Below are 14,009 nucleotides of genomic sequence, written 5' to 3'. Positions count from 1 at the left end.
GTGTGTGTGTGTGTGTGTGTGTGTGTGTGTGTGTGTGTGTGTGTGTGTTAGTCTGACAAAATTCCACGAAATGCGAATTCCAAATTAAAAGCTGATTTTAAATCTGAACCTCTTTCCCAACGTGATAAACTCAGACTGACCAGAATGTTCCTACTGGTCAACACACACACACAGAAAAGTGTGTGTAAGTGAGTTTCTGGGCAGAGGTTGAGGGTTTGCCAACACACTGCGACAATCATCAAGCAGAACTTTTACACCCCTCCTCCTCCTATTCTTCCTCCTCCTCTTCATTCAGAGGTTTATTCAAACTGCAGTGAAGACCTCGGTGTTCTTCACGTCGACCTGGCAGCAGTTTTTTTTTACTTCCGTCTTAAAAAAACTTGACTGTCACAGACTAAGGCTGAAGCCACAGCAGAAAAACCTCCAAATAAAACTGACGGAGTTAAAACCTCCAACCGACTCCCATTCAGAAAGCTTCACCCTTGAAATACCAGTTTTACTTCTATGACTACATCCTGGTTCCCTGTGCTGACGGTCCGTGAGTCAAGTCCCAAAGCTTGTGTCCTTATTTCTGTCATGCACAGTACATCTGTTTCAGTCAGTTTGCACACCGTGTGTTCCACTGTTCCCATATGGAAAAGAAATCTTCTAAAAGACTTGCATCATATAGTGAATCATATAAGGCTTATATGATTTACTCATGAAAGTGGCCACTTTCTCATTACTTTCATGTATTGTTTTAAGAAGTATCCAAAACATGCAAGTTTCATTTATATAATTTTTCAAGGGATCTTATATCTGTTTTCACACTTGTATGCTTTTCATACAAGTTTCACACAAGACAGATACAAACTTTACAAGATTTATATATCTTTTCAATATGGGTTGGCTCTGAGTGATGTCAAGGAGGGTGGGCGTCCTTAACCTGGTCATGATGGCTATCCACCCGTTTGTGAGGAGCGTCCAAACAGAAGAACGCTGCATCCTAACGCTTGTTTCAGACAGAGGATGAACTGAGAGGTGCAACCAGACCAGCATGACATGAAGGACTGCAGCTTTATCAGACAGCACAAGTGATGAAGTCAAACGTGTTGTCTGCATGTTCCTGAGTCACTGTAATGATGGAAGGACTGAGGCGTGAAGTCAGAGTTGGGTTAGGGTTTGGCTCTCAGCTGTGATGGTTTCAAGCTTTAGAAGCTTGGGAATAAACCCAGTGTTGACATTTATTCTGGCAGAGCTTTATTTAAATTTGTAATAATGTCAAAGAGCCAAAGAACAAGGATAGGGGATAAAAGTTGGGGCCACGTATCTGGGAACAGAATAAATGTGGCTAATGGGATTGTGTGAGCGGCTCTCCTGAAACAACGCCACCTGAAGCCCGTTGGAGGCCAACAGGTTGAATAATCAGCTCCAGGACTGATTAAAGAGCAGGCCGAGGGGAGTCGCTTCTCCCAGGCTTCACCTCCTGTTTGCTGACCAGCACATTAATCTCCTTCTCTACTTCACTCCTTGCACCTCCTCTTTAATCCCAGCAATGGCTCTGCACCCTCCCCCAGCATCCCTCCACACGGCTCTTCATCGATTCTTTGAGTAACATTTTAACCCTTATCCTCCTCTTCCTCTCTGGTTCTTTTTCTCATTCACACTCTGAGGGGTGGGTGTGTGTGTGTGTGTGTGTGTGTGTGTGTGTGTGTGTGTTCTGCAGTGCTGACTTCTGTGAAAGGGTCACGGTTTATTACACCTATAATCGCTGCTGTATCAGCAGGTTCAGCTAATACACACAGACACACCTGCAGCCACGTTTTAGCGTCAACTGTCCAATTACGCTTGCTCTTTGTAAAGAGGGGGACATGTATAATTATATAAGAGTCACAAATCCAAACCCTTCCTCCAGTTTGGAGACGAATGCAGAGAGTCTGCGCTTTAAGCTCGTATTATGTAACAAAAGTGATCGTAGCACACAAATAAACAAGGACACTAGCTGTAAGCACAGCCACAGAGGATCATTTACACAAATAAATAAATGAGAAACAGATTTCTGTGTTTGATTCCAACCACAGCAAACCTTCACTTAAGGATGATGAAATTCAAGCTCTTCAACTGTGAGAGAGAGAGAGAGAGAGAGAGAGAGAGAGAGAGAGAGAGAGAGAGAGAGAGAGAGAGAGAGAGAGAGAGAGAGAGAGAGAGAGAGAGAGAGAGAGAGAGAGAGATGCTGTGGCTGCAGATCAGAAACGAGGAGTCAAGACGCCCAACAGCTGATAAAAGCTTGAAGAGTTTGGTCCATCCACACTCAGCAAAGCGGGGGTGATTTCCTCTACTCATCTCACTTAAAGACTTTACAGTTCATCAGGAAAGTCTTTGTTTCAACACCAGAGTTTCTTTTTGTGTGTGTTGAACTGTGTGTGTAGAACGTCTGTGTGGACCACAGTGTGGGTACATCATTCTGGTCCACACACACAAAGTCATCATGTACTGTTTTCTGAATACACCCCTGTCAACACTAATATAAGCATTATTATACACATAATGTATGTAGGTGGTTAAAATGCTTAAACAAAAACCTCACATCTAAACCTCGCTTAAAAAAGGTCTCTGGAGAACTTGGTGGTCAAAAAGAGCCGTCTGATTCCAAACTGGTTCCAGCTGCTGATGGCATCTCTGCTGGCTCCAAACCTCCTCTGGACGGGGGAGCACTGCTCTCTCTTCACGCCTTACTATTTGCATTTTAAAACCTTTTTTCTCGTTTCACTTGAATTTCCAGAGTCCAGGCTTAATGTGATCACAGCGAGTGTGTGGGAGACTGTAGCAAAGAGGGTGCAAATAAGAAGCTGCAGGAGGAGCTGCAAACACAAAGATTTACATGATTGTTTTCAGTAGCAGACGGAGATCAGCCACCTCCAGAGCTTATCTGAAGCACCACGACCACTGGTTCAAACGAGCACGTGTGCAGTTTCATCGCATCTTTGATCAGAGCGAGCTGGCACAGCAGCAATCAAGCAGAGGAATTACACGCAGACGAACAGCTTCTTTATATTCTGAGATTACTTTCCGTCACAGCTGTGCTCGTGTGCAGGAGACAACAAAGAGAGGTGGCTGGTAGATGAATGTAAAGCCTTCAACATACACAAATAAATGTGGGCTTCGCTGACTCAAAAATCCAAGCATCTCAGCAGCTTTGTCTCCAGTAAAAACCACGAAATGCAATCAGCTCATTAAAATGAAGGATGCTGCACAGAGTTCAACAAGTTTGTGGAATGAGTCCATAAAATCTACCATACCTGCTTTTAATTTGGCCCATTACTCATCCATTTTGGGATTTCAGCACAGACTTCACACTTGCAGAGATCAAACATCCAGCCAGCTGCCTGAAGGTGAGGAACACTCGCAGGGTTGTGCACCATGACTTCCTTCCCCGGGTCAGACTGTTAGCACAGAGTCTGCTTCAACATCCTGAAGCATCTGAAGGACATGACCCAGAGCGTGCACTGAAAACAGGATTTTCTCTCCTTTCTGGTAACGATGGGTCCATGTAGCTGCTCCCTGGATGCACATCCAGTTTAAAAGTGGCAGAGATGTGAGCATGAGCACTCAGTGCTGAGATGAACCTTTAAAACTTTAATGCAATGACCAGGAAATAAACTGAAGGAAGAATTGCCTTGATTGGTAAGTTGTTATCAACCATTGGTTACTTTGTCTCTGAGATAATTATCCATTTGCACACTGATTTGCAATTTCATTCATTTAAAAAAAAAAAAAACAAAAAAAAAAACCAACCTTTATTGTTCATATTCTAGGATCATTGTTTCGATACACTGGAGTAGATCCAGCGTGCACCAGCAGGAGCGATCAGACAAAGTTTAAATCCAGTTTATATTTTCATGGGCTGAACTTTTTGATCGCACCTGTAATTTTACAGGCTTTCTGTCAATATGATGGACAGAACGTGAGTGACCATCGTTTATTTAACCTCAGTCGTTCTGGGCCTTTTTTTAAATACAGGACACAGGAATGACACGTGTAGGTGGAGTCTGAGTTAAACACAGTTCATTGAAAGGTCAGAGTTTAACTGATGATTACTGAAGCTTTGATTCACTGAGAGCTCAGAGCGACTAACCAGCACTGCAGACTCCAGAGGAGACCTGGAGGGCAGATCGAAGCCTAACAAACAGACACAGACCCTCATCTGATTCTCAGGCTGGAGGTGGGGATCTTTGTCTGCCACTGAATCAAGCTAAGCGGAAAGAGAAATGAGAGGACTGAGGAGGAGGCAAGGAACAAAAGAGGAGGCAAGGGAGAGAAGCAGTGAGGAGCATGGAAACCCAGATAAGCTTATCGGAATGAGACGCCATCTGCACCACGCCTTCACCGTATCTCTGCTTCTCCCGGTTTGTCACTTCCTTTCTCTTCAAAGTCATGAGTGGCTGTAGCCTCTCAAGCTAACACTAAGTGCCACCAGAGGGGAAGCCGTAAGATAGAGATAAGGTGGCAAAGCTCCACCATACACTAATCATAGGTAGCTGTGCTTGAAAACTCATCCATCCAGCCATCCCTCTCAGTTATTATCCGACTCATAAGTTATAACAGAAAATACAAAAATATGAATTTTGATTTAAACCCCTAATAACAAGTAATAATAATAATAATAATAATAATAATAATAATAATAATAATGCACAGAGAGCATGAACCAAGGCGACCTGTTGTAGGGTAGCTTTGCATGATTCACAGGTCAAAATAATCCATATGGATCTCATATTGCCTTTCCTCAGTTCATCCTCTGTCTCAAATAAGTGATATTAGCTCCTCCCCCCTTTAAGGCAGCCGTCTTCTGATCAGTTATCCCTGCAAACAGCAGGTTTGATTGTCTCAATGCTGAGTTTAAAGTCATTTAAAAAAAAAAAAAAAAAAAAAAAAACAGAGCTTCTGACTGACAGGTCACTGATCTATGAGCATCCAGCGCTCCACCAGTGATTCACCATGAAGGCACGGTGCTGACATCCACCAGTCTGTTTAAACACTCTGGAGTACGAGCAGAGTCTTCTCTGGCTTCAACATGAGCACCATTAAAATATTTCGCCAACACCGATCTTCAACACTGTAAAGTCTCAAATAATGATAAAAACTCCAGTATTTTTTTGACTTCAGCAAAAAACAAAAAACTCCAAACTGCCGCTCAGCCTCTGTGTGTGTACAGGCCAGCTCCACTGAGACAGCTGACATCACAGGAACACAGGTACACTAGTAAAAGGTCAGATCACCCACTGAGAAACACCACTGGGACCCACTTCAGCCGTTCTCCACCAGCCTGACAATTACACCATCACACACCGTCATTAAATTGTGTTGAGCTCCAAAATCCAGAGTGGCATCACATTTTTCAAAATGATTCAAACCTTTTCTCTTCAGATGTTTCTGAGATGCCTGAAACTCTCAGACAAACATTGTTCAGTTACAAACATGAAAAAATGAATAATCTGTCCTCTGCTCTCATCATAAATATGACCGTGAGCAGACCTCTGGGTTTCCAACCTCGGTAACGCCTCGTCTCTTTTCTCACCTGAGTAAACCCAAATAGAGAGAGGACACACTGAGCATGTGCGACAGGAACTCTTCACAGCTTACTGACTCAGAAAAAAAAACGATGCTGTTATCACAACAAGCGCTCCTCTCTCACCATTGATCGCTGCCATCGTCTCATTACAGCTGTGACCAGGCCTGCAGCAGCGCTCTCTGAAGCAAGACGCGGCGCCTCCATCGACACCAGCCGGTGTGTGTGTGTGTCTCTCTGTCTGTGTGTGTGTCTGTTATCACAGCTCATGACCTAATGTAGGTTTGCAGATACAGAGAACGAGTGTGGCCAAAGTTTCCCTGAGGCCAGGACCTACCAAACACCGCTCAGCGCGCACGTACGTGTGTGTGTGTGTGTGTGTGTGTGTGTGTGTGTGTGTGTGTGTGTGTGTGTGTGTGTGTGTGTGTAGCAGAGACAGAGAGCCTGCTGTATCTGGTGGACACCTGCTATCACTTATTTAAACAGACACTACCTGCTCACAAAGTCCAACACACACATACACTGAGCGGTATGAAACCGTGTGTGTGTGTGTGTGTTTCAGTGTCCTGCAGCAAATATCATTTGGCTGGAGAACAAAACACGAGAGCACGGCGGTGAGGCTGTGAGGAGCGATGGAGAACACCGAGGCTCAGCAGCACATCAGTGATTACAAATGAATCTCACTGAAATTGACCATAAACTCTCATAAATCTGTTATTGTGAGGCAGAAATGAAAAGTGGGTAAAAATAATGTGTGTCAAGATTTATTTGAAGCAGAAGCAGAAGCAGCTTTAACGCTTTAAAGCGGGGGTGGGGAACTCCAGGCCTCAAGGACCAGTGTCCTGCAGGTTTTCAATCTCACCCTGGGTCAAAACACATGAATCAAATGATCAGTTCATTACCAGGCCTCTGGAGAACTTCAAGATATGTTGAGGAGGTGATTTATAATAAAACCTACAGGACACCGGCCCTTGACGGCCTGGAGTTTAAACACCTTCACCTCTCACCGGCCGCTTTGAATAACCTTTATTCCAACATTGAAGGCGTGTGACAGAACTCAAAATGCGATGTCAGATTTGATATTTGATTCCTAAACTGCGGTGAGCTTGCAGGTTTTATTAGAGCTTCCATTCTGACTCCAACCTCTGCTAAGAGTGTGCTGAGAGTACAGGCATGATCAGAACCTTCTGAGAAGACGTCCCCAAAAAATAAATGATGATTTACACTTCACGATCATCTTTTCGGGCACCTCTGGACAGCTTTTAGCTCGGCTGTTTTACGTGTGCCTCTACAAAGGATACTGGATCTCCTCCAGTGTGTAAACACGATGATCCCTCAGCTGGACTTTAATTTTTAGGAAGTGGGCAACATGGATGCATGACGAAAACTCCCCTCTGAGGGTTCACATCATACACAGTCTTACCTTTAAGGAGTCACACTGTTCAGGTAACATGCTGCCATGGCCCAGGAGGGCCCATGAGTCTTAACAGCCTTGCCTTGTTTTTGGTCTTTGATGCCTGTGCATGTCAGATGTCTCAAGAGCCCCCACAGGGACCCGCCAGGCTCACGGTGATGCCAACACTATTTGGGGGAAATAAAGGTTGTATAGACCGCACCCATCCAGCATCAATCATCGCCCGTCTCCTGTGGACCACCATCCTCCAGAAGCCCTTGACAGCAACCTAAACTTTGACATTTCTAATTTAAATGAATATTCAGAATGTCGGCTCATCACTCAAATTTTACATAACTACATAACCAAGCTTATAACTGCAGCAAAGCTCTGCTCATTATTTCCTCATTAAACCCACAACTGACCGCCCACCTCACATCCTGATCGCAGAAGCAAGCTGTGACCAAGTCTATAAGTTAAAGAAAAGAAAAAAGGACGAGCAGAACGCCGAGAAACCTGGATCGAGCGTGAGTGCGCCTGCTGGAAGCAGGAGCACACAGAGATAAACGCAGAGGCTAATTTGATGCCAAGTTTTATCACTCCTGCTGCAGGTCAGAAAGCGGTGCACAGCAGAGCTTCGCCTCCGGCTGCTGCCGTAAACAAACTGGCAACTGGATGCATTAAATAAAGCTTTAACACAAGCTACTCTCCTCTCGCTTTCAGACCACTTTTAGGTTAGGCTTCACTCTTCTCTGCCAGTTTTTGTGCCTGCGTGCAACACATCCAACACAATTAGCTTTAAAAAGCTTAAAAAAGCAATAAAGTTCAACATGTTTCATTAAAATACTTGCTTCAGTTCTGGGAGGCAGAGCTGCACACAAAAGTACAGACAAGGTGTTTAGCATTTAGAGCTTCATGAGACCCTGAGGCCAAAATAAATACTGCACTGGCTCCTTTACTGTAGCCTGCTGTGTGCTGATAGCACAGCTCAGTAATGCTGCAGATTTTCAGCGTGGGTTTCACAGGCAAGTCTCAATGCAAATGGAGTCCATGCACCTTGCTCAGAGTCCTGACATCAGCAGGTGACCTCCGGCTCAAAGGTAAAGACAAAAGGCATCGCCCACCAAGGAAGCACAGTGGCGCCTTCACAGCTGTTTCTACCATAGGGGGTACAGCTGCACGTGAACGAGTCTCCTCAGGTTCGGCTCTGTGGTTGAGCCGGTATCGTCGGCTTTGTCTTTTTAGCGGCAGACGCGCGGCTGAGAGGTCCTGGCGCCGATGTGCTCGGATCAAGACACATTTTCAAAGAGCCTGAGCGTCCTCATTCAAATCTCTGAGCTTAACTCTTGGTGAGAGGACACCACTCAGCACCGCAGAGGAGGACCGATAAGACAAGTGCTTTACATCCTCATCCCTGTGCCGTAGAAAGTGTTTCCTCTTCCAGCTCCAGCAGCTTGAATCCACAGTGCTGCTGCAGGGATTACAAACTGTTTCCTAAAGCAGGAGCTGGAACGTTTTAGGGAGCTATGTTATGACCCCCTGTAGGAGTCAGTGATGGCTGGTTCTTTGCTGTTTTTGAATAACTGTTTGTATCTATAAGGATTCAAACGGTTCTTTAAAGATTAGTTTTTGGCTGTGAGGGTCAGCTAAACATGCTTCAGAAACCAGAAGAGTTACTCCAAAAGTCAAAGACGTATAAAGAGAATGTTCGGAAAAACCACAGCCAAGTGTTTGGACTACGGAAAAATCCTGAAAAATGGAAACCCTCCAACTTCATGGCATCACTCCTTAAAGAGTTACTTAAGGACAAAAATCTACCAAAACTGTGAGGGAACTTTTGAGGAATCAGACGATATAAAAGAAAACTGTGAGGAGGAGATCATCCTGACAAGGGGCATCATTAGTGTTTTGTTTGCTGTCATGTTACAGCTCTGTGTGTTGGTCTTTATAGAGCAGAGCTGCTGCACTGCTGAACCTCACGGAGATCTTAATAACAGGAACCTATTAGAAGTGAGAGCAGAATAAAGCTACTCTCTCACATATCGACACCAATAACGGAAAATCTGTCACACATGCAAACCATCTGTTGTCTAATGGACGTCTTGTAGGTAAAAGCCGAGGCTTTTATGTGTTCTAGGACCACATTAAGAGAAACACTGTGCGTTTTTACTAATTGTGAGCATGCGGCAAGTTGACTGGCAGAATATCAAATGCAGTGCGTTCGGTTGAGCTGATGTACGAGACCAACATGGAGTTGAACCGCTGTAAGCGGCGGACACGGACACTCTGAAGGTCTCATTATGGAGACGTGCTCTCAGTAAAGCATTTAGCTGCAGAGCTGTTATTAAAGCCGGTTAGTGTAAGTCAGGACTGCGAGACACTGTGCTGGGCAGTTTGAAGCCGTAACCTGATATTTTACAGACCAGAGTTGAGAATAAGTCAATAAAAAAAAAAAAAAAAGCGGAGAGATCAAAAATCAAATCAAATGAAAACAAATATGAAGCATCAACCACAACAAAAAAACCCCAGAATTACAGCCTCCAAGTTCATCTGTGGCACCGGTCATCATATGGTGCCAACAACAAGGAGCCATTAATCACACATCTGTCACAGGGATCACTGACACATACTCAGAACTCAGATCTGAACACAAACACCATATTTTACTTGTTTTAATTCAGCACAGCCATCATGAAAAATAAATTCTCAGAAATTTGTTCAAAAATCAAATGAAAAACATCCAGAACTTCCTTAAAAATCACATCTGAGGACTGCTGGTGCATGCATGAGTCCACTGCAGCACACTTCTAATAACTGAACCCAACCTGAACAGACCTTTTATAGCAGACAAACACAGGATTCAACAGTTAGGACCCTCACGGATTGTCCCAGCTGTGTGTTCTATATACACTCAATCAAAAATAAAGACTCATTTAAGGTCAAATGGTTGGACCTGGACTACCCCGTGAGCAGCGGGGGGTTAACATCTTCCTGCTTTGAGAATCTCATCAGAGACCTCCGCTCGCTCACAAACCAATTAACCCAAACTCATTGGCCGAGTCACGTGACAGACAGCACCTCCCAAACCGAGCTCGAGCTGAAGGCGGCTGCTGCAGATTGGATGATGAATTGCTGCCCCTGTATGAAGTTTAAACACACTCCCAGGAGATCATCCAAATGCTCCCTCTGGCTACAAACTCACTCACATCACTGTGTGGATGAAAACTTTCTCGACAGACACACAAGAAAGCGACTTCTCAGACTTTTACATGCTTCTCTGGTCTTACTGACCACTCTTTATCCAGACTTGAGGCCAGTTAACCTAAAGTGCACATCTGCTGGAGGACACATGAAAGCTCCACACAGTCTCCACCCAACCAGGAACTAACTCTTTAAGCCCTGCACCGCAGCACCTTCGACTTATCCTTCAAAGATGATGCCTTTGATTTATGCTCGTGTGGGACAAGTTTTATAGACTTCAGGCTACTGTCTACTGTCGCTGACCCCAAACATCTGTAGGTCTGAGAGCAGGAAGTTAAGTTTCAAGCTGTTGCAGAGTCTCTGAGAATCTGTCAAGTCCTGCTCTGACAGCGGATGGCGATGTCTCCAGCATGACCCAATGAGACATGCAGCAGTCTGACGTCACTGTGGAGCGCACTGCTACAGCAGAAGCAGCAAACAGAGCCAGGAGGACTGCTTTAAAGATCCCACCACTCAACAATCAAGCACAACGACAGAGAAAAATCACTGTGACAGAGGTTTGGAGGAGATCCCCAAAGCAGTCAACCTGTTACCACAGTCTCCTTCATAATGGGAGAAAACCCCTAAAATGCTTCACTGCTTGATTAGCCACAGAAGTGCCACAGGAAACAGGAAGTGCATCATGCAGAAAATCTAAAAACACATGCAACCTCAATCTTGGACGGCAGACTCGTGCACCCAGCGATGACATCACAGTGACAGAGACACGCCTCCTGCTACAAACTACACCCCTGTGTCTGCATCAGCACCAAAGCAGGTTTAAATCAGAATCAGAACTAACTAACTCTAAGGAAATTATGTGGGTTACAGTTGCTCCAAGGCAGCAACAATAACAGACTAAACTAATTAACTAATACAATATGTTACAGAATTTGCAAATTTAAGAAATAGCACTAATATGCAAATCACTCAGTTATAAATATCAAGAATATTGAATATACTGTGCTTTAAGAATTACATTATTAAAGCACAGTTCTTTCCACGTCGTGTTTAAATTACAGATTTACGTTCGTAACTATGAATTCCTACTAAGACTAAAACCTTCAGTAGTATACTTACTAGCATCATGCAGACTCACCTCACTTCCTACACTGCACACGATGAGGAAAACCTCCAACAAACAACACGAGTGAATACCACGAAAACCTCCAGAGCTCAGGTGCACTCGTGCTCGCAGACAGACACCGAGAAAAAGCTTCATGACATCAAACATTTCCTCCTTTGTAGCTTTAAATCCAAAGTGAAGCTGAATCTGAGCGGTCTGAAGCAAAGTTCAAAAAACGTTCAGGCCTGCTTCCAAAAACCATCACAACAACGCCATCTAATGGTGAAAGCAGCCACTTTAAACCCCTCTGACAGGCCAGCCGACTCACCTGAGGCAGATGCAAAGCAACCTGGGATGTGAGGCGACCAAATGGTGCTGTAGATGACCCCTTCATGACCTCTGAGGGTGGTCAGCGATGGACTGAGAGCAGGGTCCCACTGACAGAGATAAAACTAACATGAAGAAGACAGAACGCAGACGGAGAGGGGAAGAAAGGAGAAACTTTCATCTTACCACTTTCACCGTTTGATCCCACGATCCAGAAACTATCAGGCTTTCTCCTCGAGTCTGACTCCAGTCCACAGTGTACACCTGCACACACGTCACAGTCAGAACACCTGTGTGTGTGTCTGTGTGTGTGTAAGCATGTGTGCGTTACCTCCTGTGTGTGTTCTTTGGCCACCCTCAGTGGAGCACTGTGATTGGCTGTATCCCACAGCTGGAGGCTGCCATCGCCGCCGCCTGCCACCAAAATGTGCTCATTAGCTTCACTCCATGCCACGTCGAACAGGCCGTCACTCCACTCCCAGCTGAGACACACACACACGAGGATGACATAAAAACTTAATCTTTGACCTTTGACTGAATTCTTGTTTCCTTTATTCGACTTTAAAGGATTATTTCTGGGGGGGGTTTAATGGTGTTGTGAAGCAGTCGCCTCCAGCACGGAGCCATGCAGCTTCCGACAAGTCTCTGTGTTTCAGTCTTCCCCAGATGTGGAGTCAACAACCTCAGAAATGGCACACTTCACACAAAGATTTCATATCTACTGAATAATCACACATGCGTCATCATTCAGAATGCAGATGAGGAGGAATGTGACTCCTACTGATTTGTATATATCATCTGCATTTTTATTATTTTCTGAGTTTTTAGACCATGTCACTCTCTCAGTGGAAGTCCTGGAAGTCAGTGGCAGTCACATAAAACCAGGGGTTTCTATCTGGTTTCCTCGCAGTCTGATAATAATCTGATCTGTGCTGAAATTAGATGAAACCGAGCCCTAAACCTCCTGCAACTTCTTATAATCATCATCTGTAAGCATAAAGGACAAAAACAGATGTTAGAGAGAGAGAGATGAGGAAACAGATGTTACCTTCTCACTAAGGTGAGCCCGGTCTCGGTCTGATCCAGGACCAGCAGTGTGCCGCAGCCTGTACACACACAGACAGAGTGGATAGGAATGAGAAAGCTGACTGTTTAAAAACAGCTGAAACGCACAGATCTGTGTTTCGGTGTGAAAACCGCGTGATCATCGTCGTCATCGGGGTCTGTTCAGCTCGCTGAGGTCGACGTTCAGAAACAAACAGCACGTCTTATTTTATTTCAGAATATTTATACGGATCAAAAGTCAGGAAACAGAAGTGATGAAGAGCCACAAACTGGAGTTCCTCTAACGTCCGCACGAGGCTCCAGCAGTGAGCATTCATTCTTTATCACATCCAGGTGTGTTCTCCAAACTGTGACCACTGAACTCTACTGACCTGCTATCCCGTAGTACTGTGAGGCAGCACAGGCCACTCTGCTGGGGATATACGGAGACACTTCCACTGCGTAACCGTGACGGGCCGGACTGCGAAACACCTTCACCGTCATCATCGTCACATACAAAGAAACCCTGATGGACAGAAAGGTTTAAAAAGTCTGCAAAGACGACATCGACTATTTACTACAGCATGTACTGTTACTTTGAAGCTTTTTTATGACCCTCAGGCGAAATATTTTAGAAAATATGACAATTAATGTGCACAAAACTTGTAAGACGCCAAATTAACTAACAAACATTCAGTGCATTTACATTCACAGTGGGGCGGTTTTCTAACCACGTTTTTCACACACGTATTAATCTTTCTCTCGTTCGTCCTCCAGCAGGTGCGATAGGGTCTTAATTAAAACTTAATACTCGGGGATTCCGGTTAACGCGGTCCACGTTTGCGCTCTGAACCCGCCCTGTTGTGTTTTATCAAATAATCCGTGGGGTTCAGAGATGTGAAGCTCTGAGTCTGTTAATCTGTTCACACGTAAGAAGTACGCGGGACTAAAGTAACGTTTTATGACTCAGACCGTGTCTGATCAGCACCTGCTCTCGTGTGGTCTGCAGGTGACAGAGTGACTTCACGGACCCTGATCACATTTAAATTGAAAATGGCTGTCACGTGACTCATAGAAACCAGGTCGTCTCGTGGGATCGAGAGAAAAAAAGCTTCAAAACTTCAGAGACCCACAGAAGTTCCCGCTGCTCCTGCTGCTCTTCTCACTCCACTCACTGCTTCTCCACTTCCGTGTTTTGATCAGCTGACTCCGGATTGAACGTGCTTATACTTGTAGTTGTACAGTTTGCCGCCAGGTGGAGACATTTCTTTACCTTAAAACCAACAAGTGCGCTTATTAGAAATTATAATTCTTTAAAAACACGACATTCAGGTAAATGAAGCTAGACAGGTAATGTTACTTACATTTGTAAAAATTTATTTTCATTTTTA

General features: G+C 44.6%; 1 protein-coding gene across 4 annotated transcripts in view; it reads right to left on the bottom strand.

Moving 5' to 3' along the window:
* The window catches only part of pex7 (peroxisomal biogenesis factor 7), a 44,405-nt gene extending 30,596 nt beyond the window's left edge, over positions 1 to 13,809 (bottom strand). Inside the window, exons 1-6 of one of the 4 annotated variants that reach the window (XM_080882492.1) lie at positions 13,752 to 13,809; positions 13,011 to 13,144; positions 12,623 to 12,680; positions 11,906 to 12,056; positions 11,761 to 11,838; positions 11,576 to 11,684 (exon numbers count right to left, since the gene is read on the bottom strand). In XM_080882492.1, the coding sequence (XP_080738618.1) occupies positions 11,576 to 11,684; positions 11,761 to 11,838; positions 11,906 to 12,056; positions 12,623 to 12,680; positions 13,011 to 13,125 (511 nt within the window). In that variant the 5' untranslated portion in view covers positions 13,126 to 13,144; positions 13,752 to 13,809. Of the gene's footprint in view, positions 1 to 11,575; positions 11,685 to 11,760; positions 11,839 to 11,905; positions 12,057 to 12,622; positions 12,681 to 13,010; positions 13,145 to 13,324; positions 13,547 to 13,606 lie in introns of those variants that run through there. The other 3 variants (XM_080882491.1, XM_080882490.1, XM_080882493.1) reach the window with 3 other exon arrangements.
* Positions 13,810 to 14,009: the final 200 nt, after the last annotated feature.

The sequence above is a fragment of the Rhamphochromis sp. 'chilingali' genome, assembly GCF_963969265.1.
Source record: "Rhamphochromis sp. 'chilingali' genome assembly, chromosome: 5".
Classification (NCBI taxonomy): Eukaryota; Metazoa; Chordata; class Actinopteri; order Cichliformes; family Cichlidae; genus Rhamphochromis; species Rhamphochromis sp. 'chilingali'.
This window is presented reverse-complemented; position numbering and strand designations above follow the sequence as displayed.